Source organism: Microcaecilia unicolor, chromosome 12 (genome assembly GCF_901765095.1).
Source record: "Microcaecilia unicolor chromosome 12, aMicUni1.1, whole genome shotgun sequence".
NCBI lineage: Eukaryota > Metazoa > Chordata > Amphibia > Gymnophiona > Siphonopidae > Microcaecilia > Microcaecilia unicolor.
The window spans coordinates 112,496,826-112,518,776 of record NC_044042.1 but is presented as its reverse complement, the minus strand read 5'-3'; the positions used below and the strand labels follow the sequence as shown (position 1 = coordinate 112,518,776).

General features: G+C 47.9%; 1 protein-coding gene across 2 annotated transcripts in view; it reads right to left on the bottom strand.

The window, feature by feature from the left end:
- AARSD1 (alanyl-tRNA synthetase domain containing 1) overlaps nucleotides 1-21,951 on the bottom strand; it is a 223,285-nt gene that overhangs the window by 94,564 nt on the left and 106,770 nt on the right. For both annotated transcript variants that reach the window (XM_030220995.1, XM_030220994.1), the window contains one exon: nucleotides 3,483-3,642. In XM_030220995.1, the coding sequence (XP_030076855.1) occupies nucleotides 3,483-3,642 (160 nt within the window). The remainder of the gene's footprint in view (nucleotides 1-3,482; nucleotides 3,643-21,951) is intronic.

Below are 21,951 nucleotides of genomic sequence, written 5' to 3'. Positions count from 1 at the left end.
AACTACAAAAAATTTGCGGAGTATTCTGGCATCCTTGGAAGGATTGGGTCATTCCAAAGAGCAAGCTTTGATGATCAGTTTCGACGCAGAAAAGGCGTTCGATAGAGTGGAATGGCTCTTCCTGTACTCGGTGCTAGAGAAATATGGATTTAGTGGCACCTTTGTGCAGGCAATTAGAGCACTATATCATAAACCAAGAGCACAGGTGCTAGTAAATGGAAATATATCGGATGAAATTCAGATAAGTAGGGGAACTAGACAGGGTTGTCCTTTGTCGCCTCTGTTATTCGCACTTCAATTAGACCCATTAATCAGAGACATACATGGTTGTGCAGCGATAACAGGGGTAAAAATTAAAAGACAAGAATTTAAGATAGCCGCATTTGCGGATGACTTGTTAATGATTATTACGAAGCCGAAAGATACTCTAGAGAATCTTTTGCAAATTTTTAGAGAATATGGAGATTATTCGGGTTTCAAATTGAATATAGACAAGTCAGAAGCGCTTCAGATTAATGCGGACATACACAAGCTATGGGGGGGAGACTTTCCTTTGAAGCAGGCACACAAATCCTTTTTATACTTGGGTATACAGCTGCCGGCTAGACCAAAAGAGCTATATCATTTAAATGTTGAAAAATTACTGGAGCAGACAAAACAACAGTTAGATTCATGGGGCACGCTAACAATCTCGCTCACGGGGAGGATTAATCTCCTTAAAATGGTGATATTACCGAAATGGTTATATATGTTGCAGATTTTACCCATAGCCATGCTGCAGAAAGATATAAAGCGTTTATACCGAATAATGTTCAGATTTTGTTGGGCTAAGAAAAAAGCTAAAATACAACAAAAACACATGTTGGGAGGTTGGAGACAAGGGGGTCTGGGAATTCCCAATATTAAATATTATAACATGGCATGCTTATTGCGACTGGTGAGAGATAGATTATTCCATGCTCCCGACCATACACCTATAGAGATAGAAGATGCACTATTCAGCCCATATCATTTTACTACCCTACTGCATCTACGGAGTGTGGAAACCCCTCAAAGAATTAGACACAACACTCTACTTAAACCCTTGAGAGAGGTGTGGAAATTTATAGGCATATTATTAGGTGGAGACTCAAGAATAACGGAGCTATTAAGTATTAGAGGGAACCCGGTCTTCAAACCAGGAATGGAGAACAAAATCTTTGATGAATGGGGAAAGTTAGGTGTGAAAACCCTGGCAGACGCATTAGGGGAGAATGGGGATATTAAACCATTGTCGCAGCTGCTTCATCAAGAGGAACCAGGTTGGCAGGATACGTACGCATACTATCAACTTAAGCATTACATACAAAAACTAAATAAAGAAACACTTACACTTAAGATAGGTAATAAATTATTACCTTCTTTGAGGAAATTACAGAAAATGCCCCCTCTATATCACAATTATACCAGAGATTATGGAGCCTAACTCCTGAGAAGGAGATGACTCCGTTGAAACAGAAATGGGAAAAAGATATGGGGAGGGATTTGCAATCTTGGGATATAGTAGCACAAATCAAAAGTATTCCACACCTGATAGGGGGAACTGATTATAGAGAATGTGCATTTAGAATGATACACAGGGCATACTTTACACAGGTTCAACTGCATAAAGTTGGGGGTATAGAAACAGCTCTTTGTTTAAAATGTAATAATGCTGAGAACTCCATCTACCATGCGATGTGGAACTGTGTGCTAATACAACGATATTGGAGACAAATAACTAATTATCTTACAGGTGTGCTATGTAGTAGAGTAGATATGAATCCATTGCAACTAATATTAGATATGAAGGAGGTACAGCCGAGCCTAAATGCAGATAAAGTACTGCTAAGACGCAAATTATGTTTGATTGCAAGGAAGTGTATTATGCAACACTGGACTACACACAACCCGCCAAATTTCTGGCATTGGCGTAGTCAAGTACACCAACTGTTGGTCTGGGAAGCAAAAGAGGCTAAAGGAAATGATAAAAGAAAAACGAGATTTCTTAAAATTTGGGGTTGCTACTTGGAAAAGATGACACAGAAAGGGCGGAGTCTGATTATCAATACCTTATGAATAGACTTTATGCGATACTAGAAAGCATGGGGATTAATGTGGGTTACAGGGGAGAGCATGTAGAATGGGAGGGTAGGGGGGGGAAGGGGAACTAGTAGATATACGGATGGAAAAATGAAGCATCAAACTAATGTGGAAGATAATAGTTGATTTTATTGCACTAATACAGGAAAAATAAGGTGAAAAACATCTGTTACTGTTAAACATTGGTAATAATGTAATGTTATGTTGAATTTATTGACAATAAAAAATTGTTGAAACATAAGTCATTTCTGTTGGGTGTTAAAATATTCAATCACACCCTTGTCACCTCTCGTTTAGACTACTGCAATCTGCTTCTTGCTGGCCTCCCACTTAGTCACCTCTCCCCTCTCCAGTCGGTTCAAAACTCTGCTGCCCGTCTCATCTTCCGCCAGTATCGCTTTACTCATACTACCCCTCTCCTCAAGACCCTTCACTGGCTCCCTCTCCGTTTTCGCATCCTGTTCAAACTTCTTCTACTAACCTATAAATGTATTCACTCTGCTGCTCCCCAGTATCTCTCCACACTCGTCCTTCCCTACACCCCTTCCCGTGCACTCCGCTCCATGGATAAATCCTTCTTATCTGTTCCCTTCTCCACTACTGCCAACTCCAGACTTCGCGCCTTCTGTCTCGCTGCACCCTACGCCTGGAATAAACTTCCTGAGCCCCTACGTCTTGCCCCATCCTTGGCCACCTTTAAATCTAGACTGAAAGCCCACCTCTTTAACACTGCTTTTGACTCGTAACCACTTGTAACCACTCGCCTCCACCTACCCTCCTCTCTTCCTTCCCGTTCACATTAATTGATTTGATTTGCTTACTTTATTTATTTTTTGTCTATTAGATTGTAAGCTCTTTGAGCAGGGACTGTCTTTCTTCTATGTTTGTGCAGCGCTGCGTATGCCCTGTAGCGCTATAGAAATGCTAAATAGTAGTAGTAGTAGTAGCAATCATTCTGACTTCATAGGTCTTACGTTCTTGTATGGTTTTAAAGTTACCGTTCAGGATTCTCACTATGAAGTCATATTGAATGTCATATTGAAAATGCCCCTCCACGTGTCTACGCATAGATCTAGCATATTATGTAACAGACACTCATATTTCACAATTCCACTCACAATCCATTCAGACGGCACCCCAGCAACACCTACGGCAAACATACACACTTTCATGCCAACACACAACTTAATTTACATAAAAGGCTTTTTATGTGTGTGTATTGCCAGGTACTCGCTAAATTGGCTTTTTAGAATTACCTCTGCTTTCTGCCACTCAAGGTGAAAAAGGCCTTGAAAACACTGATTTTTGGCCCAATACAATAATCTTCATGAATCTAGCATCAAACATGTTTGTGCTCTGACCTGAGTGTTGCTGCATATGATCAAACCTCCTCCCCCAGTCCAACGTCACGTGCACCTCCGAGTCCAGATTCAGGGGCATCTGCACAAAATGAACAGCGTCTGGCCCTTGACGGGTCACTTGCAGAACTGGGATGTCATTTAGGAATCCTCTGTCATCCGGCTACACGTGAGGGCAAAAAAACACAAATTTGGACCCAATTATATCTGAAATTCTGCAAGATTAATCTGATCAGAGAGATTCCTGCAGAACACAAGCGAGGGCAGTAGGTATCCGTTACTGATCCATCCTTTTCTTAGGACTTATTTAAGCTTACTCATGTAAGCTCAGTATTCACGGATATGTAGATATCACAGGCAACCTCCACTGGCATAACTCATCCCAAGACAACCTACCAGCTATGATCACCCCACTTAGTTTCCCCTCCAGCAGCCTCAGCAACCCTTTATGATACGAACGGGTCTAAAACAGTGTTTCTCAAGTCCAGTCCTGGAGTACCCCTTGCCGGTCAGGTTTTCAGGATATCTGCAATGAATATGCATAAACTTGATTTGCATACACCGCCTCCATTATATGCAAATCTCTTTCATGACTATTCATTGTGAGGAGTGGAGGAGTGGCCTAGTGGTTAGGATGGTGGACTTTGGTCCTGGGGAACTAAGGAACTGAGTTCGATTCCCACTTCAGGCACAGGCAGCTCCTTGTGACCCTGGGTAAGTCACTTAACCCTCCATTGCCCCATGTAAGCCGCATTGAGCCTGCCATGAGTGGGAAAGCGTGGGGTACAAATGTAACAAAAAAATAAATATCCTGAAAACCTGACTGGCAAAGCATACTCCAGGACCGGACTTGGGAAACACTGGTCTAAGCCAATCTTGAAAAAAAAAAACCCAAAAACAAAACCTTCTCTGAATAGATACAGTTCCAGGTAATCTTGCTTGCTAATACTCAAATACTGCAACCCTCCATCTCATTATTTTCTGTTAATAACTACGGTTTACTTGCGGTTAGATGAGAAGACTCTAAATATATCTTGTATGAGCCACAATAGTTAACTAATTTTCTGGCTTGGAAACAGGTGGTTCTCTATAGTTCTTCACTCCTTAAAAGTAGATGTAAGCTCTGCGTAGGATATTTGTCTTAAAGGGGCCCTTTTACTAAGCTGCGCAGGTGCGTACATGTGTCCTATGCACGTCAGTTTTGAACTACCGCCCAGCTACCACGTGGCCTGGGCAGTAATTTCATTTTTTACACGTGTCCACTAAGCACGCTGGAAATTTTCCGGCACACGGCGCTAACCAAACTGAGTGCTAATCGGCATTGTATGCACGTAGACCATTACCACCTGGTTAACGCGTGAGACCTTACCGCTAGGTCAATGGGTGGTGGTAAGGTCTCAGGCCCAAAATGGATACACGCCAATTTTTATTTTGACACACTCCATTTTTGCCCCCCCCCCCCCCCTACAAAAAGGCCTTTTTTTTTACTGGTGCGCTGGAAAGCATCCAATACACGCATCTACACCAGCGCAGGCCATTTTTCGGCGCACCTTAGTAAAAGGATAGCGAAGATACATACCTGTAGCAGGTATTCTCTGAGGACAGCAGGCTGATTGTTCTCACATGTGGATCGACGTCCGCATTGGCCCGGGAATCCATTTTTCAGTGCACCTGCAGAAAAAGGCTTTTCTTGGGGACAAAAATGGTTGTGCGGCAAAATAAAATTTGGCACGTGTCCATTTTGGGCTTAGACCTTACCACCGTCCATTGACTTAGCGGTAAGGTCTCGCGTGTTAACCAGGCGGTAATCGTCAGTGTGCGTACACCGTTGATTATCGCCCGTTTAGTGCAACATAGTAGAAAATAAAAAATATTTTCTGACGCGCGCATCGGATACATGTAAAAAATGAAATTACTGGCAAGAGGAAGTGACCCCGGGCTCCGCACTCCCCCACCTCTTCTAAGGCGCTATCCGTGATAAAGAAAATCCTCTCCAAGTGCCCATTAGGGCTGCAATTTATAGGTGACCGACTCAGGAGTGTAAAATGAGCAAAAAAAGCGGTGCTCCGCAACGAGAGAGTGAACGTCTATCTGCGAAGCAGGTGGACCAAGGCCCAGCTTGCCATGCTTCCCCTAAGCCACGGAGACTGTCGGAGTCGGGCTCAACTTCTTCCTGCGAGGAACGCACCACCGATCCCGCCCCCATGCAAGCTCTCCCGCAAGACCTGGCGAAATGCCTTGAGGTGATCCGAGCTGAAATTTTAGCATCTAAGGAAGAGATCCTGGAGCACGTGGACGCCTTAAGTGTGGACCTGAGGAAGCTGGGGGCAGGATGGAAGCCCTAGAAGAGAGGGCGGACGAGCAGACGGAGAAAAATGATGAGGTGGACAGGCATTTAAAAACGATGGTGGAGCAGGCTGAGGAACTTCAGTATAAATTGGACGACCTCGAGAACCGGGGGCGTAGACAAAACCTCCGGTTCCGAGGGGTCCCGGAAAATGGAGGCATGGAAGATGTTCCGGCGGTGGTGCGCGCCATATGCACACAGCTGATGGAAGACGAGCTCAATTCTACTGCAGTGGGCATCGAGAGGCCCTTTTACTAAGCCGCATAAGTGCCTACGAATTCTGAGATACCACCTGGCTACCACATTGCCCTTGCAGTAATTTTATACGTGCGTCTGAAAAATATTTTTTATTTTCTGATGCACATCAAGTGGCATTTGACAGGTGTAGGTCATTACCGCCCGGTTAGCGCATGAGTCTTTACCGCTAAGTCAATCTCAGACCCAAAATGAACGTGTGGCAATTTTCATTTTGCTGCACATCCATTTTTGGCAAAAAAATTTTAAAAGGCCTTTTTTTACAGGTGCGCTGAAAAACGATTCTGCACGCACCCAAAACCTGCACCTACACTACCGCAGGCAGGCCATTTTTCTGCGCACCTTAGTAAAAGGACCCTTTACAAATAAATACAATAAATGAGGTAAACTTGAGAACAGCAAATTGAAACATAATAACAGGACTACCATGAAACAGTATCACAAATATATACATTTAACAGTACTGAAATTCAAATAACAGAAATATAATGCATTTCAGCATAATACTAACGAAACATCTAATAAGCACAAAATAACATAGACATGATATTAATGCTTTTTTTTATAATACAGCTTACAATGTAGCCAAGGGGACATGATGGGTGGTACAGAGTCAGTTGGGATAAATAGATGGGTGGCTTCATTTCATTATGGCAGAAAAACTTCCAAGTTTTGGTAACGCCCAAATCCGATGCCCCTGTGATCTGGACCCAATTGCATGTGAACTCATCTTAAAAATGGGTTATATTAATAATGTTCTAGGGTTTACCCTAGTCTTTGCAAGCCAAAGAAAAGGGGTTATGAGTCTAACTGAATGATGCCTGGCTCTCCGTTTTTCTTGAACCCTCATCCCCGTCCCTCATTCTTGGAGACTTTAACATACACATTGACGACTCATCCGACTCTTACGCTTCTCAGTTCCTCACTCTGACATCCTCCTTCAACCTCCAGCTGAGCTCCACCACCCCTACTCACCAAACTGGCCATTGTCTTCACCTCATCCTCTCCTCTACCTGCTCACCCTCCAATTTCTGCGCCTCAGCTCTTCCTCTCTCAGATCATCACCTGATCACCTTCACAATTCATCACTCTCCCCCTCAGCCCCGCCCAACACTAACCACTACTTCCAGGAATCTCCAGGCTATCGACCCTCCCACCTTTTATCCTCTAGTATTTCTAATCTCCTCCCCTCCATCATGTCCGAGTCTGTCGACCAGGCTGTCTCTGCTTACAATACCACTCTCTCCTCTGCTCTGGAAACCCTCGCACCATTCACCCCCCGTCCCACAAGGCGTACTAATCCCCAGCCCTGGCTGACCCCTTGCATCCGATACCTTCGTTCCTACGCCTCTGGAGGAAATCTCGCACCCATACCGATTTCCTTCATTACAAATTCATGCTATCCTTCTTCCAGTCCTCCCTATTCCTTGCCAAACAGGACTATTACACCCAATTGACTAATTCTCTCAGCTCCAACCCTCGTCGTCTCTTCGCCACCCTTAACTCCCTCCTCAAAGTGCCCTCCACTCCCACCCCCCCTCACTCTCTCCTCAATCACTGGCTGACTACTTCCATGACAAGGTGCAGAAGATCAACCTTGAGTTCACTACCAAGCCACCTCCTCCTCTTCACCCTTCAACCCACTCCCTCAACCTACCAACCCAGGCCTCCTTCTCCTCTTTTCCTGATATCACTGAAGAGGAAACCGCCCACCTTCTTTCCTCCTCGAAATGCACTAGTTGTTCCTCTGACCCCATCCCCAACAACTTACTTAACACCATCTCTCCTACTCGAGCGTGGTACCGGAAGATTGGAGGGTGGCCAATGTAACGCCCATTTTTTAAAAAGGCTCCAGGGGAGATCCGGGAAATTATAGACCGGTGAGTCTGACGTCGGTGCCGGGGAAAATGGTAGAGGCTATTATTAAAAACAAAATTACAGAGCACATCCGAGGACACGGATTACTGAGACCGAGTCAGCACGGCTTTTGTGTGGGGAAATCTTGCCTGACCAATTTACTTCAATTCTTTGAAGGAGTAAACAAACATGTGGACAAAGGGGAGCCGGTTGATATTGTGTATCTGGATTTTCAAAAGGCGTTTTACAAGGTACCTCATGAAAGGCTACAGAGGAAATTGGAGGGTCATGGGATAGGAGGAAATGTCCTATTGTGGATTAAAAACTGGTTGAAGGCTAGGAAACAGAGAGTGGGGTTAAATGGGCAGTATTCACAATGGAGAAGGGTAGTTAGTGGGGTTCCTCAGGGGTCTGTGCTAGGACCGCTGCTTTTTAATATATTTATAAATGATTTAGAGATGGGAGTAACTAGCGAGGTAATTAAATTTGCTGATGACACAAAGTTATTCAAAGTCATTAACTCGCGACAGGATTGTGAAAAATTACAAGAGGACCTTACGAGACTGGGAGACTGGGCGGCTAAATGGCAGATGACGTTTAATGTGAGCAAGTGCAAGGTGATGCATGTGGGAAAAAAGAACCCGAATTATAGCTACGTCATGCAAGGTTCCACGTTAGGAGTTACGGACCAAGAAAGGGATCTGGGTGTCGTCGTCGATAACACACTGAAACCTTCTGCTCAGTGTGCTGCTGCGGCTAGGAAAGCGAATAGAATGTTGGGTATTATTAGGAAAGGTATGGAAAACAGGTGTGAGGATGTTATAATGCCGTTGTATCGCTCCATGGTGCGACCGCACCTTGAGTATTGTGTCCAATTCTGGTCGCCACATCTCAAGAAAGATATAGTAGAATTAGAAAAGGTGCAGCAAAGGGCGACTAAAATGATAGCGGGGATGGGACGACTTCCCTATGAAGAAAGACTAAGGAGGCTAGGGCTATTCAGCTTGGAGAAGAGACGGCTGAGGGGAGACATGATAGAGGTATATAAAATAATGAGTGGAGTGGAACAGATGGATGTGAAGTGTCTGTTCACGCTTTTCAAAAATACTAGGACTAGGGGGCATGCGATTAAACTACACTGTAGTAAATTTAAAACAAATCGGAGAAACTTTTTCTTCACCCAACGTGTAATTAAACTCTGGAATTCATTGCTGGAAAATGTGGTGAAGGCGGTTAGCTTAGCAGAGTTTAAAAAGGGGTTGGACGGTTTCCTAAAGGACAAGTCCATAAACCGCTACTAAACGGACTTGGAAAAATCCAAAATCCCAGGAATAACATGTATAGAATGTTTGTACGTTTGGGAAGCTTGCCAGGTGCCCTTGGCCTGGATTGGCCGCTGTCGTGGACATGATGCTGGGCTCGTTGGACCCTTGGTCTTTTCCCAGTATGGCATTACTTATGTACTTATGTACTTATACTGTCACCACCCCATCTGTCATATCCTCAACCTATCTCTCTCTCCACTGCAACTGTCCCTGACATCTTCAAGCACGCCGTAGTCACACCACTCCTCAAAAAACCATTACTTGACCCTACCTGTCCCTCCAACTACCGCCCCATCTCCCTCCTACCCTTCCTCTCCAAGATACTTGAACACAGCCGCTGCCTTGATTTTCTCTCCTCTCATGCCATCCTCGATCCGCTTCAATCCGGTTTCCGCCCTCTACACTCGACAGAAACAGCACTCTCTAATGTCTGTAATGACCTGTTCCTTGTGAAATCCAAAGGTCACTACTCCATCCTCATCCTCCTTGACCTATCCGCAGCTTTTGACACTGTCAACCATGAGTTACTTCTTGCCACACTGTCGTCATTTGGGTTCCAGGGCTCCATTCTCTCCTGGTTCTCCTCTTATCTCTCCCACCGTACCTTCAAACTACATTCTCATGGATCTTCCTCCACCCCCATCCCGCTCTCTGTTGGAGTTCCTCAGGGATCTGTCCTTGGACCCCTTCTTTTCTCAATCTAATCTCATCACATGGTTTCCAATATCATCTTTATGCTGACGACACCCAGCTTTATCTAGCAACACCAGACATCACTGCAGAAACCCAGGCCATAGTATCGGCCTGCTTATCCGACATTGCTGCCTGGATAAGTACATAAGTAATGCCACACTGGGAAAAGACCAAGGATCCATCGAGCCCAGCATCCTGTCCACGACAGCGGCCAATCCAGGCCAAGGGCACCTGGCAAGCTTCCCAAATGTACAAACATTCTATACATGTTATTCCTGGAATTGTGGATTGTTCCCAAGTCCATTTAGTAGCGGTTTATGGACTTGTCCTTTAGGAAACCGTTTAACCCCTTTTTAAACTCTGCCAAGCTAACCGCCTTCACCACGTTCTCCGGCCACGAATTCCAGTTTAATTATGCATTGGGTGAAAAAAATTTTCTCCGATTTGTTTTAAATTTACTACAGTGTAGTTTAATCGCATGCCCCCTAGTCCTAGTATTTTTGGAAAGCGTGAACAGACGCTTCACATCCACCTGTTCCACTCCACTCATTATTTTATATACCTCTATCATGTCTCCCCTCAGCCGTCTCTTCTCCAAGCTAAAAAGCCCTAGTCTCCTTAGTCTTTCTTCATAGGGAAGTCGTCCCATCCCCGCTATCATTTTAGTCGCCCTTCCCTGCACCTTTTTCAATTCCACTATATCTTTCTTGAGATGCGGCGACCAGAATTGGACACAATACTCAAGGTGCGGTCGCACCATGGAGCGATATAACGGCATTATAACATCCAACCGCCACCCGAAACTGAACATGGCCAAGACCGAGCTTATCGTCTTTCCACCCAAACCCACTTCTCCTCTTCCTCCACTCTCTATCTCAGTCGATAACACCCTCATCCTCCCCATCTCATCTGCCCGCAACCTCGGAGTCATCTTTGACTCCTCCCTCTCCTTCTCTGCGCATATCCAGCAGATAGCCAAGACCTGTCGCTTTTTTCTCTTTAATATCAGCAAACTTCGCCCTTTCCTCTCTGAGCACACCACCAGAACTCTCGTCCACTCTCTCATTACCTCTCACCTTGACTACTGCAACCTACTCCTCACTGGCCTCCCACTTAACCATCTATCCCCTCTTCAATCCGTGCAGAACTCTGCTGCACGTCTTATATTTCGCCTGGACCGATATGCTCATTTCACCCCTCTCCTCAGGTCACTTCACTGGCTTCCGATCAGGCACCGCATACAGTTCAAGCTTCTCCTTCTAACCTACAAATGCACTCAGTCCACAGCCCCTCATTACCTCTCTTCCCCTATGTTCCCACCCGAAACCTCCGCTCACAGGACAAATCCCTCCTCTCAGTTCCCTTCTCCACCACCGCCAACTCCAGGCTCCGCCCTTTCTGCCTCGCCTCACCCTATGCTTGGAATAAACTTCCTGAGCCCATTCGCCAAGCCCCCTCCCTGCCCATCTTCAAATCTTTGCTAAAAGCCCACCTCTTCAACGTTGCATTCGGCACCTAACCTTTATGCTTCTATTCAGAAAATCTAGACTGTCCCATTTTGACTGCCCTATTTGACTGACTGTACATTTGTCCTTTAGATTGTAAGCTCCTTGAGCAGGGACTGTCCTTCTCTGTTAAACTATACAGCGTTGCGTTACCCTAGTAGCGTTTAGAAATGTTAAGTAGTAGTAGTAGTACATTTAAAAGCTGTTAAAAATGTGGTTGTTCCAGAAGTTTGTATCATATAGTACATATGCTCCAGGGTTTGCCCTACTCTTTGTTTGTAAGACGCACTGAACTAAATATTGGGTATGCACGGCCTAGAAGTGCTAACTGTAATGTAAGGTAAAATTATGTATCATACCTGATAATTTTCTTTCCATTAATCATAGCCGATCAATCCATAGACTGGTGGGTTGTGTCCATCTACCAACAGGTGGAGATAGAGAGCAATCCTTTTGCCTCCCTATATGTGCTGCCGGAAACTCCTCAGTATGTCGATATCAAAGCTCCATCCGCAGGACTCAGCACTTAGAGAATTACACCCACAAAGGGACACTCTGCCCAGCTCACCACCGCGGGAATCAACCCAGCTCATCCCCGCGGAGCGGGGGAGGGACACCACACCCGCCGATGCGGGGGGATCTGGCTTATCCTGCAACCGCAGCCGCGGGAGGAGCTGACCGACCCTAACACTGCCGAAGCGGGAGGGGTACAAAGCTACCCTACAGCCGCACGAAGCGGGAGGGAGCGCCGGCAGAATTTAGGTCTCAATCCAGCCCCGTAAAATGGAGGGGAGAGGAATGCAGCAGCTCACTGTAACACAAAATCGTCGCAACTCCTGAAGAATCCAATTGAAAAAACTTGAACACGAAGTCCTCTTGAACAGGAACTGAAGACTAAACTTGAACCTGAAAAGCAACCAGAATATAAACAGTACAGATATCTGGGAGGGGCTATGGATTGATCGGCTAAGATTAATGGAAAGAAAATTATCAGGTATGATACATAATTTTACCTTCCATATCATCATGCCAATCAATCCATAGACTGGTGGGATGTACCGAAGCAGTACTCACCCAGGGCGGGACATAGAAATCCCTGACTGCAACACTGAAGCTCCAAACCGGGCCTCCGCCCGAGCAGCCACAGTCAAGCGGTAATGTCTGGAGAAGGTATGAGCCGATGCCCGTTGCCACCCTACAAATCTCTTCCAAGGAGACGGACCCGGCCTCTGCCATCGAGGCCGCCTGTGCTCTAGTGGAGTGAGCCTTCAGCTGGATAGGCGGCACCTTCCCCGCAGCCACATAAGCCGCTGCAATGGTTTCCTTGACCCATCGTGCCACTGTAGGCTTGGCAGCCTGCAGACCCTTACGAGGACCTGCAAACAGCACAAACAGATGATCCGACTTCCGGAATCATTGGTCACTTCCAAGTATCTGATAATGACTCGTCTCACATCTAGATATTTGAGAGCAGAGTACTCCTCTGGGTAGTCCTCCCTACGAAAGGAGGGTAGACAGAGCTGCTGATTCACATGGAAGCGAGAAACAATCTTGGGCAGGAAGGAAGGCACTGTGCGAATAGACACTCCTGCCTCAGTGAACTGCAGAAAGGGCTCCCGACATGATAGCGCCTGGAGCTCGGAAACTCTTCTGGCTGAAGTGATAGCCACCAAAAAGACTGCTTTCAACGTCAGGTCTTTCAGAGATGCCCTCGACAAGGGTTCACAAAGCGGCTTCTGCAAGGCTCTTAGCACCAGATTGAGATTCCACGCAGGTACCACTGAGTGCAGAGGAGGGCGCAGGTGATTAACTCCCTTGAGAAAGCGTACCACATCTGGCTGCGAGGCCAGGGAAGCACCCTTCAGGTGACCCCTGAAGCAAGCAAGAGCCGCTACCTGGACCTTAAGGGAACTGAGCAACAGGCCTTTTTCCAGACCTTCTTGCAGGAATGCCAATACTGAAGAAATTGGAGCAGTGAAGGGAGAAAGAGAGCCTGCCTCACACCACGATGCAAAGGTACGCCAAACCCTGGCGTAAGCAGTAGAAGTAGAGCGCTTCCTCGCTCTCAGCATAGTGGCGATGACCTTGTCTGATGCTGCCGCTCAATAGGCAGGCCGAAAGACCAAAGGGGGAGGGATCCTCCATTACCACGGGACCCTGATGCAACAGGCCCCGCTCTGCTGGCAGCTGCAGAGGGCCGTCCACTTTGAGCCTGATCAAGTCCGCATACCAGGGACGTCTGGGCCAATCCAGACTCACCAGGATTATCTGGCCCGGATGCTTTGCCACCCGGCCTAGCACCCTGCCCAACATGGGCCAAGGCGGGAACACATAGAGAAGCTCCTGTGTAGGCCACTGTTGAAGAAGAGCATCTACTCCCAGAGATCGAGGGTCCCGTCCTCTGCTGAAAAAGCGCGGCACTTGGCAATTGGCTGATGAGCCCATCAGATCTAGGCTCGGCTGGCCCCAGCGCTTCGTGATGTCCAAGAAGGCCTGAGCAGTATTCATGACTCCCGCAATGTGGGCCGCCGACAGCTGTTCCAGGTTTGCTTCCGCCCACAGGCATAGCTTCATGGCCTCCTTGGCTAGAGGGGCGCTCACGGTACCTCCCTGGCGATTGACATAGGCCACAGCCGTGGCATCGTCCGACCGGACCCGTACTGGCTTCAGCGCCAGGACCGGGAGAAACTCCAAAGGCGCCAACCGAATGGCTCTGAGTTCCAGGAGGTTTGATAGACCACTTTGCCTCTGCAGGGGACCAGAGCCCCTGCGCTGTCCTTCCCAAGTAGTGGGCTCCCCAGCCCTTCAAAGAGGCGTCCGCCGTGACGACAACCCACTCCGGGGTCATAAGAGGCATTCAAGGGATCCAAGGGAAGGCGCACAGCGTAATCCTCCGAAGCTGGAGTCCATCGCTGCAGCAGAGAGAGCTGTATAGGTCTCATATGGGCCCTGGCCCAGGGCACTACTTCCATCGTGGCCGACATAGAGCCCAACAGCTGCACATAGTCCCAAGCCCGAAGAGGAGAGGCTGCTAGGAACTTGTCCACCTGAGCCTGAAGCTTGACAATCCGATTGTCTGGCAGGAACACTCTGCCCACTTGGGAGTCGAATCGAACTCCCAGATACTCCAGGAACTGAGTCGGGCGCAGCTGGCTTTTCTCCCAGTTGATGATCCACTCCAGGGAGCTCAAAAGAGCAATCACCCGGTCTGAAGCTCTGCCGCACTCTGCATAAGAGGGGGCTCGGATCAACCAGTCGTCCAGATAAGGATGGACTTGTACTCCTTTCTTGCGAAGGAAGGCCGCGATGACCACCATTACTTTGGAGAAGGTCCGCCGAGCAGCAGTCAACCCGAACAGGAGGGCTCTGAACTGGAAGTGTCGGCTCAGAATTGCAAAACGCAGAAGGCGTTGATGAGGAGACCAGATGGGAATATGCAAGTAAGCTTCCTTGATGTCCAAGGATGCCAGGAACTCCCCTGCCTGCACTGCCACTATAACAGAGCGGAGAGTCTCCATCCGGAAGTGCCGAACTTACAAGGCCCGATTGACCCCTTTGAGATCAAGGATAGGCCGGACAGAACCTCCTTTCTTTGGAACCTCAAAGTAAATGGAGTAACGCTCCTTGCCAAGCTGATCTTCTGGCACCGGAACGACCGCACCCAGGCGGATCAGATTGTCCAAAGTCTGCTGCACTGCCACAGCTTTGACCGGAGACTTGCAGGGAGATTGCACAAACCCATCTCTTAAGGGTCGGCAGAACTCTAGCTTGTAGCCGTCTCTGATGACTTCCAGCACCCAAGCGACTGAAGTTACCCTGGTCCACTCGCCCAGAAACGAGGATAGGCGTCCTCCAATCTGCTCTGGGCCATGGACCAGCGCCCCGTCATTGTGTATGAGACCCTGGGGGAGGACCGGAGGAGGCACCTCCGGGACGGCGGTCTCTGCGAAAGGAATGATGCTTGGGGGAGAAGTTCCTTATGAAGGAAAAGGGGGCAGAGGAGCCCGACTTGCCCGGGCGATACTGACGGGCTTCCCGAAACCGTCCTTTGGAGGAACCGGGGCGGGCACCACTGGCCCAAGCCCTGACCTCCAGTAACCTATTGCCCTTAGACGTGCCGAGATCGGTCACAATCTTGTCCAGCTCGACCCCAAAGAGCAGCTTGCCTTTAAAAGGCAACTTAGCCAGGCGAGACTTAGAGGCATGGTCAACAGACCAATGCTTTAGCCAAAGCCACCGCCGTGCAGAGACTGTCTGAGCCATACCTTTAGCCGAGGCTCTCAAGACATCATACAGCAAGTCTGCCAAGTAGGCCAAGCCCGAAGGATCCGAGGGGGAAGCCCGCTGCACCAGCATCAGGCACGCCCTGGCCACATAGGAGCCGCAAATTGAGGCCTGCAAACTTAAAGCAGCCGCCTCGAAGGATCTCCTGTCTTGGGCGTCCTTTACGCTGTTCCACCTTCCACCGGCAACGCCGTTTTCTTAGTCACCGCAGTGATTAAAGAATCCACGGTAGGCCCAAGAAAGGCCTCCCGTTCACCTTCAGGCAGAGGATAGAGGCGGGACAAAGCCCTAGCCACTTTAAGGCTCGCTTCTGGGAAATCCCAATGAGCCGAAATCAAGGTGTGCATGGCTTCATGCACGTGGAAGGTTCTAGGTGGGCGCTTTGTCCCCAGCATAATGGCAGAGCCAACAGAGGCTGAGGGAGAGACGTCCTCCGGAGAGGAAATCTTCAAAATGCTCATGGCCTGCACTAACAGGTTGGGCAAATCCTCTGAGCGAAAGATCCGTGCTGCAGAGGGGTCATCCGCTCCATCCAAGCGGGAATCCGTCTCCTCCAAGGAATTCCCAAAGGACCGTTGGGAGAACTCAGATACGATGCCCTCATCTACATCAGAGGAGGAAGAGTCCTCAAGGGCCTGGAAGTCCACCCAAGGGCGTTTGCTTCCGGAGGCCTCAACTCCTTGATCAGAGGGGGGAGCCGGGGCAGCGTTTAGCATAAGAAAAGCCTGATGCAGCAGCAAAATGAACTCAGGGGACAACCCCCTAGACTGTGCACTTCTGCTGCTTGGGCCACGGCCCTAGATGCACCCTCAACCAGCGCTCGCAAGAGCGGGGGGGGGGGGGGGTGAGGGAAACATGCTGCGCATCCAAAATGGCGTCCGGCGCGAAACTCCGAGAAGGAGCCGCACGGAAAGAACGGCACTTAACTTTCGCCGCTTTCTTGCCGTCGCCCGAATCAAGGGCGACCATAGCATTAACGTCTCCCACCTCGAGGGCGGCCCAAGAAGAAGCTGTCCGAGCAGAGTGGCCGGCCAAAATGGGGGGGGGGGGGGGGGGGGAGGAGCAGCGGGGGATGGGCGCTTATGGCGGGAAAAAACCGCCGCACCGGAGGAAGAACCGGGACACTGACCGGACTCCAAACTGACGCCCAAACAAAGGCGAGTCAGGCTTTGAAACCCCCGCATCCCCGCTAGACGCACACACGCGGTCCGGGGAGCGAATCTTCGCGCCCTCGCCCTCCGACGCCATAAGCCACATGGAGACCGAACGGGGAACCCCCTGCCCGCTATAAAAGGTAAAATTACCTGCTTCTCGCTCTGAGCTGTAACGAACTGGTGTCCCAGTGAGCAGCTGCAATAAACGTTGATATAAACGTTGAAATAAACGCCCTTAAAGGATGTTCAATTTTTTTTTTTTTTTTTTTTTTTAAGGGAGCCCTCAACCCCAGGTACTCAACAAAACCTAAGAATTAGGCTTGGAGACCTAGCCAGAGCTGCTGCTGTGTGTGACCACCACCTGCTGAGATAGAGAACATACTGAGGAGTTTCCGGCAGCACATGACCACATACAGTGAGGCAAAAGGATTGCTCTCTATCTCCACCTGCTGGTAGATGGACACAACCCACCAGTCTATGGATTGATCGGCATGATGATATGGAATGTAATTTATATCACTATTTGGCCGAATACAAATAATATATTAGGCGCACTATCTGGGGCTAAATCGAATAGAATACGGATATTTGGTACAGCCCTACAATGAAGGCAGAGATACAGAAACACATTTCCTCCTGTAATGAGAAAAGTAACATAGTAGATGACGGCCATCCAGTCTGCACGGTCCATCCAGTCTGCCCGTTAAGAAATTTCTTAATTTTTTACATTAAGAAATGCACATTTTCAAAGTTGACATACTTCATTTTCTAAAACCTGGCTATAAAATTATTTTGTATCGTTATCAACTGATCATTTGTTTTTCCCTGTTTGGTTGGTCCTGGTTTCTCTCTACCACTTCCCCTTGTCAGTTTTCTCCTAGGTTATACCTTCAATTGCCCACAGCTAGCAATGCTACTCCCTTAAAGGGAAAGAGGATGGGATTTGATCTACTGCCTTTCTGTGGTTACATCAAAGCAGTTTACATATTATATACAAGTACTTATTTTGTACCTGGGGCAACAGAGGGTTAAGTGACTTGCCTTAACCACTCATCCAGTGCGGGCCTTATGCTATTTACGCACTGACAGGATCTGTGGTGGCCCAAATCCTTTTTCCTGTCCTAACTGGATAACTGAGAGGTGCACCCTGCTCCATCCCAGTGCTACCTGGATATTTTAATTTTTTTATTAGGACTTATTTACCGTCTTTTTGAAGGAATTCACTCAAGACGGTGTACAGTAAGAATAAATCAAACATATTCAAATAACAATACAAAGTATGGCGTAGTATACTACTTACAATGTCAACACAATAAGTAATAGAACATTTTAATTGACAGTGAAGGGTATAAGCAAAGATGGAACATATGGAAAAATTATGTTCTTACCATAACCAGTCCAGACTAACGGGTTGTGTCCATCTACCAGCGAAAGGAGACAGAGAAAATAGTTCCAAGTAAACCGCCCCTTAAGGGTATCGTGCAGCTTGGATGTTCAGTATTTCGAATAGCCAAGCAATGGTGCTATGAAGTCTAGAAGAAAACACAGTTAATACCAAACAGGCAAACTCTTGGAGCCAATATGCAGAACCTCACTGTTCCTGCTTGGCCAAAGGCAACTGCAACCTCCCCTCACAGTAAAGTAAGCGGGAGGGAATGGTCCATACCAAGCTTGCCCAAGCACATAGAGATCTATCCCTGAATCTGGGGAAAGAACTCTGTGATCCCAAGTAACAGGCATATACAGCTGGCACAACAACAAGTGGCAGGAGATTGAATAGAGAAGATGAAGTAGGCAGTGCTGTAGGACATCCCACCGTATTGAAGCGTTGTGCAGCAGCCAGGGATACCTAAAAGAAACAACACTGACAGACTTTAGCCAGGGAGGGCATCTGGACTGGTCTGGTATGATTAAAGGAAAGAAAATTATCAGGTAAGAACATAATTTTTCCTTCCTTGTCATCTATACCAGACCAGTCCAGACTAATGGGATGTAGCAAAGCAGTTTCCCAAAGGGGGGGGGGGGTTGAAAAGAAGAATGAAGAAGGTTGAAAAATCAACAAAGCTATACACACAGCAAACAACTGATCAGCAGAAAAGGATTCGAATATCCGAACCACCAGGCTACCAAAATGGAACAGAATTAGACCCTAGAAAAGGAACTGAAGCCGTAGGACGTAAAACAAACGTCCTGAGCAAAAGAAAAATTACATACCCCTGTCCCAAGAGTAGCAAAAGAAGCAGCAAAAGATACTCATGCCAAAGGACCCCCCTTGGAAGGAAGGCAACAGTCGTATCCGAGCAATGAGAAGAACTCTCTCTTCTAGATCGGGATTCACTTCTCTGAACCCTGGCAGGACTAACTCCCAAAGCTGCCAGTCTGCCTAGAGTCCAAGATGGTCGGATGAAGCGGCCCTAACAAGTACTAGGAGTATGCAACCCCAAACAAACAGTGCGCCACACTTCATAGAAGAAAGGAAGCAAGGCCCAGGAACCACCTAGACCAGCGCCTAGTAAGAGAATCAAACTCCACAGAACAAGAAGAGACTCCAGAGTCAAGAGAACCAACTAACTGGAGCGCTAGTCTCTTCAGGAGAACCATGAAAAAAAGGGCAGCAGCATACCAGGTATACAACCGTAGAAAGAGAGTACTCCTCAACCAGCTCGCTCTGGACTTAGGGATGAAAGAACAGAGCCAAGAGAACAAAAGGAGACAAAAAGAAAGAGAGTCGAGAGCCACACTGTGGAGAAAAGACTCCCAAGGTGCCAAGCAGCCACAAAAGGAGCAGAGACAAATTCAAACTCGAGCAATGGAGAAGCTTCTCACCAGCCACCAAGAGGCTACGGCAAGAAAAGGTGCCACAGGAATGGTAGCTAACAGGAGACAAGACAGCCTTGTCTAGCAATCTAAACTGTGGTATGCCAAGCTGCTGAGAAGTTACTGTATCCAACCTGCAGAAAAGAGCTGGGGTTGACCGACAAGGCGAAACAGTGCCCAACAGGCAACGGTGAAAATACGCTCCACAGTCAGAGACTGAACTGTGCTCAAGGGACAGAAACGAAGCTGCACTCATCAGGCAGAGTAGGATCTGTGCTCAACGAGAACAAACGGATTTGCACTCAAAGCACACAAACTGAGCCATGCACCACGGGCAGAGAAAGAGTTGCACACCTCTGGTAAAGATAGAAATGCGCTGAACAAGCAGAGAAAAAGCTGAGAGTAACAGACAGAGGATGAGTAGTGCCCCACTGAAAGAGCTGGATGTTAGAGGTACCTACAGAACTGAAGCTGCGGTGGAGATGGAACTGTGTATAAAACACTGGCAAGGAACTGCGCCTCCAGACGCCGGCAAGGAGTAGCACTCCACACGCCGACAAGGAGCTATGCTTCTTACGCAGACATGAAGCTGTGTAGCACCTGCAGTCACAGAGCTGTGCTCCACATACCACCCTGGAACTTCGCCCAATTTGCAAAGAAGAATTGTGCTAAACACACAGAGATGGAGCTACACTCTGCATGCAGACAGGGAGCTGTGTTCCATACGCAAAGAGAGAGCTGCATGCCACACACAGACAAGGAGCTACGTTCCACAGGCAGACACAGCGCCATGTTCTACACGCAGACACAGGACTATGACCTGCAGAGAAAGGCTGCACTCAACATGTGACAATAGAGCTGCGTTCAACATGCAGAGATGAAAGGTTGCAGAATAAGCAGCAAAGGAACTTCACTCAACATGCCATGATACAGCTGTCCTCAACATACAGCGATGGAGCTAAATCCAACCTGGAACTGTGGAACCGTGTCCAACATGCAGCGACAGAGCCATGCTCGACATGCAGCGACGGAGCTGTGCTCAACAAGCAGCGACGGAGCTGTGCTCAACAAGCAAAATGCATAAATGGAGCCCCGGAAAACAGCCAGAAGAAGGTGCTGCAAGGAGGCCAACAGGAAAGGAGCACAACTTGTGGAAATGCAGACCTGGCGCTGCATTCCCCTGGCCCAGAGGGACTAAAACTACAAGAAGAGAAAGTCCCATGCCTCAAGAGACACTCTCGGCCCCCAAGTGGTCTCTGAGCCACAACTAGGCAACCGATATGGAGCAGCAGTCAACGGAGAGAAAGAACTCCCGCCAAGAGGGAGGTAAGCATCACAGATCTGGAATCCTCAGACCATAGGGAGCAAAATGCAGCCGTAAGGCACTGAGGAAGAAACAACTCTCACCAGGCCAGGAACAAAGAGAAAGCTGGCCACTAACACTAAACTGAGGAAAAACCAGCTAAGGGAGAGTCAAACTTCAGACCTAGAACAGAACCACTTCCCTGCAGAAAAGTAGAGAAAAGCACAGAGCTAAGAGGTGATAATCCAGATGCACAGCAATAGATCTGCTCAGAAGGAAAGAACTGCGCCCCTTACAGAACAAGAAAGAAGTGCCAAATGTGCCAGGAGAGAGACGCCTGAAACTAGAAAAGGCAAAATCCGCCCGAAAGCATGGGAAGCAAGAAAGAGCAACTGGTACCAGCTCGGAAGGGTCCAAGATCAGAATCAGACGCCGGCCAGCGAAATTCAAATAAACTTCGCAAGCGGCCCCCTAGAATACACTGGCAAAGGCAGGAAAATAAATCAGGTAACAGGCAAAAGAAAGAAGAAAAAACAAAGTTTCTTCTTTTTTTTTAATATGTGATATGATACAGACGTTCAAATATTTGAAAACTATTAATCCGCAAATGAACCTTTTCGGGAGGTGCTTTTTGGCTAGGATCAGGCGACCCTCAGGGGGAGGAATGCTGGCTTCGGCCTAACCCCTGGTAAGCCTTTCCTCAGCTGAGAGGTGCCCACCTCTACCACCGGCTGCCTTTCAGGTGCTGTGGAGGACTTGCAGCTCATCTGCATATCCTTACAGCCTTCTCCGGGGTGACACCCAGGTCCACCCCGATCCACTCAGGGCCTCCGCTCTAGGTGCCGTGCGCCGTTGGGGCATTTTTCTCTTTGTATCTAATCTTTTTCCAGTTGCTAAAGTACCTTAATCGTTTATGGCCCCTATTCACATTC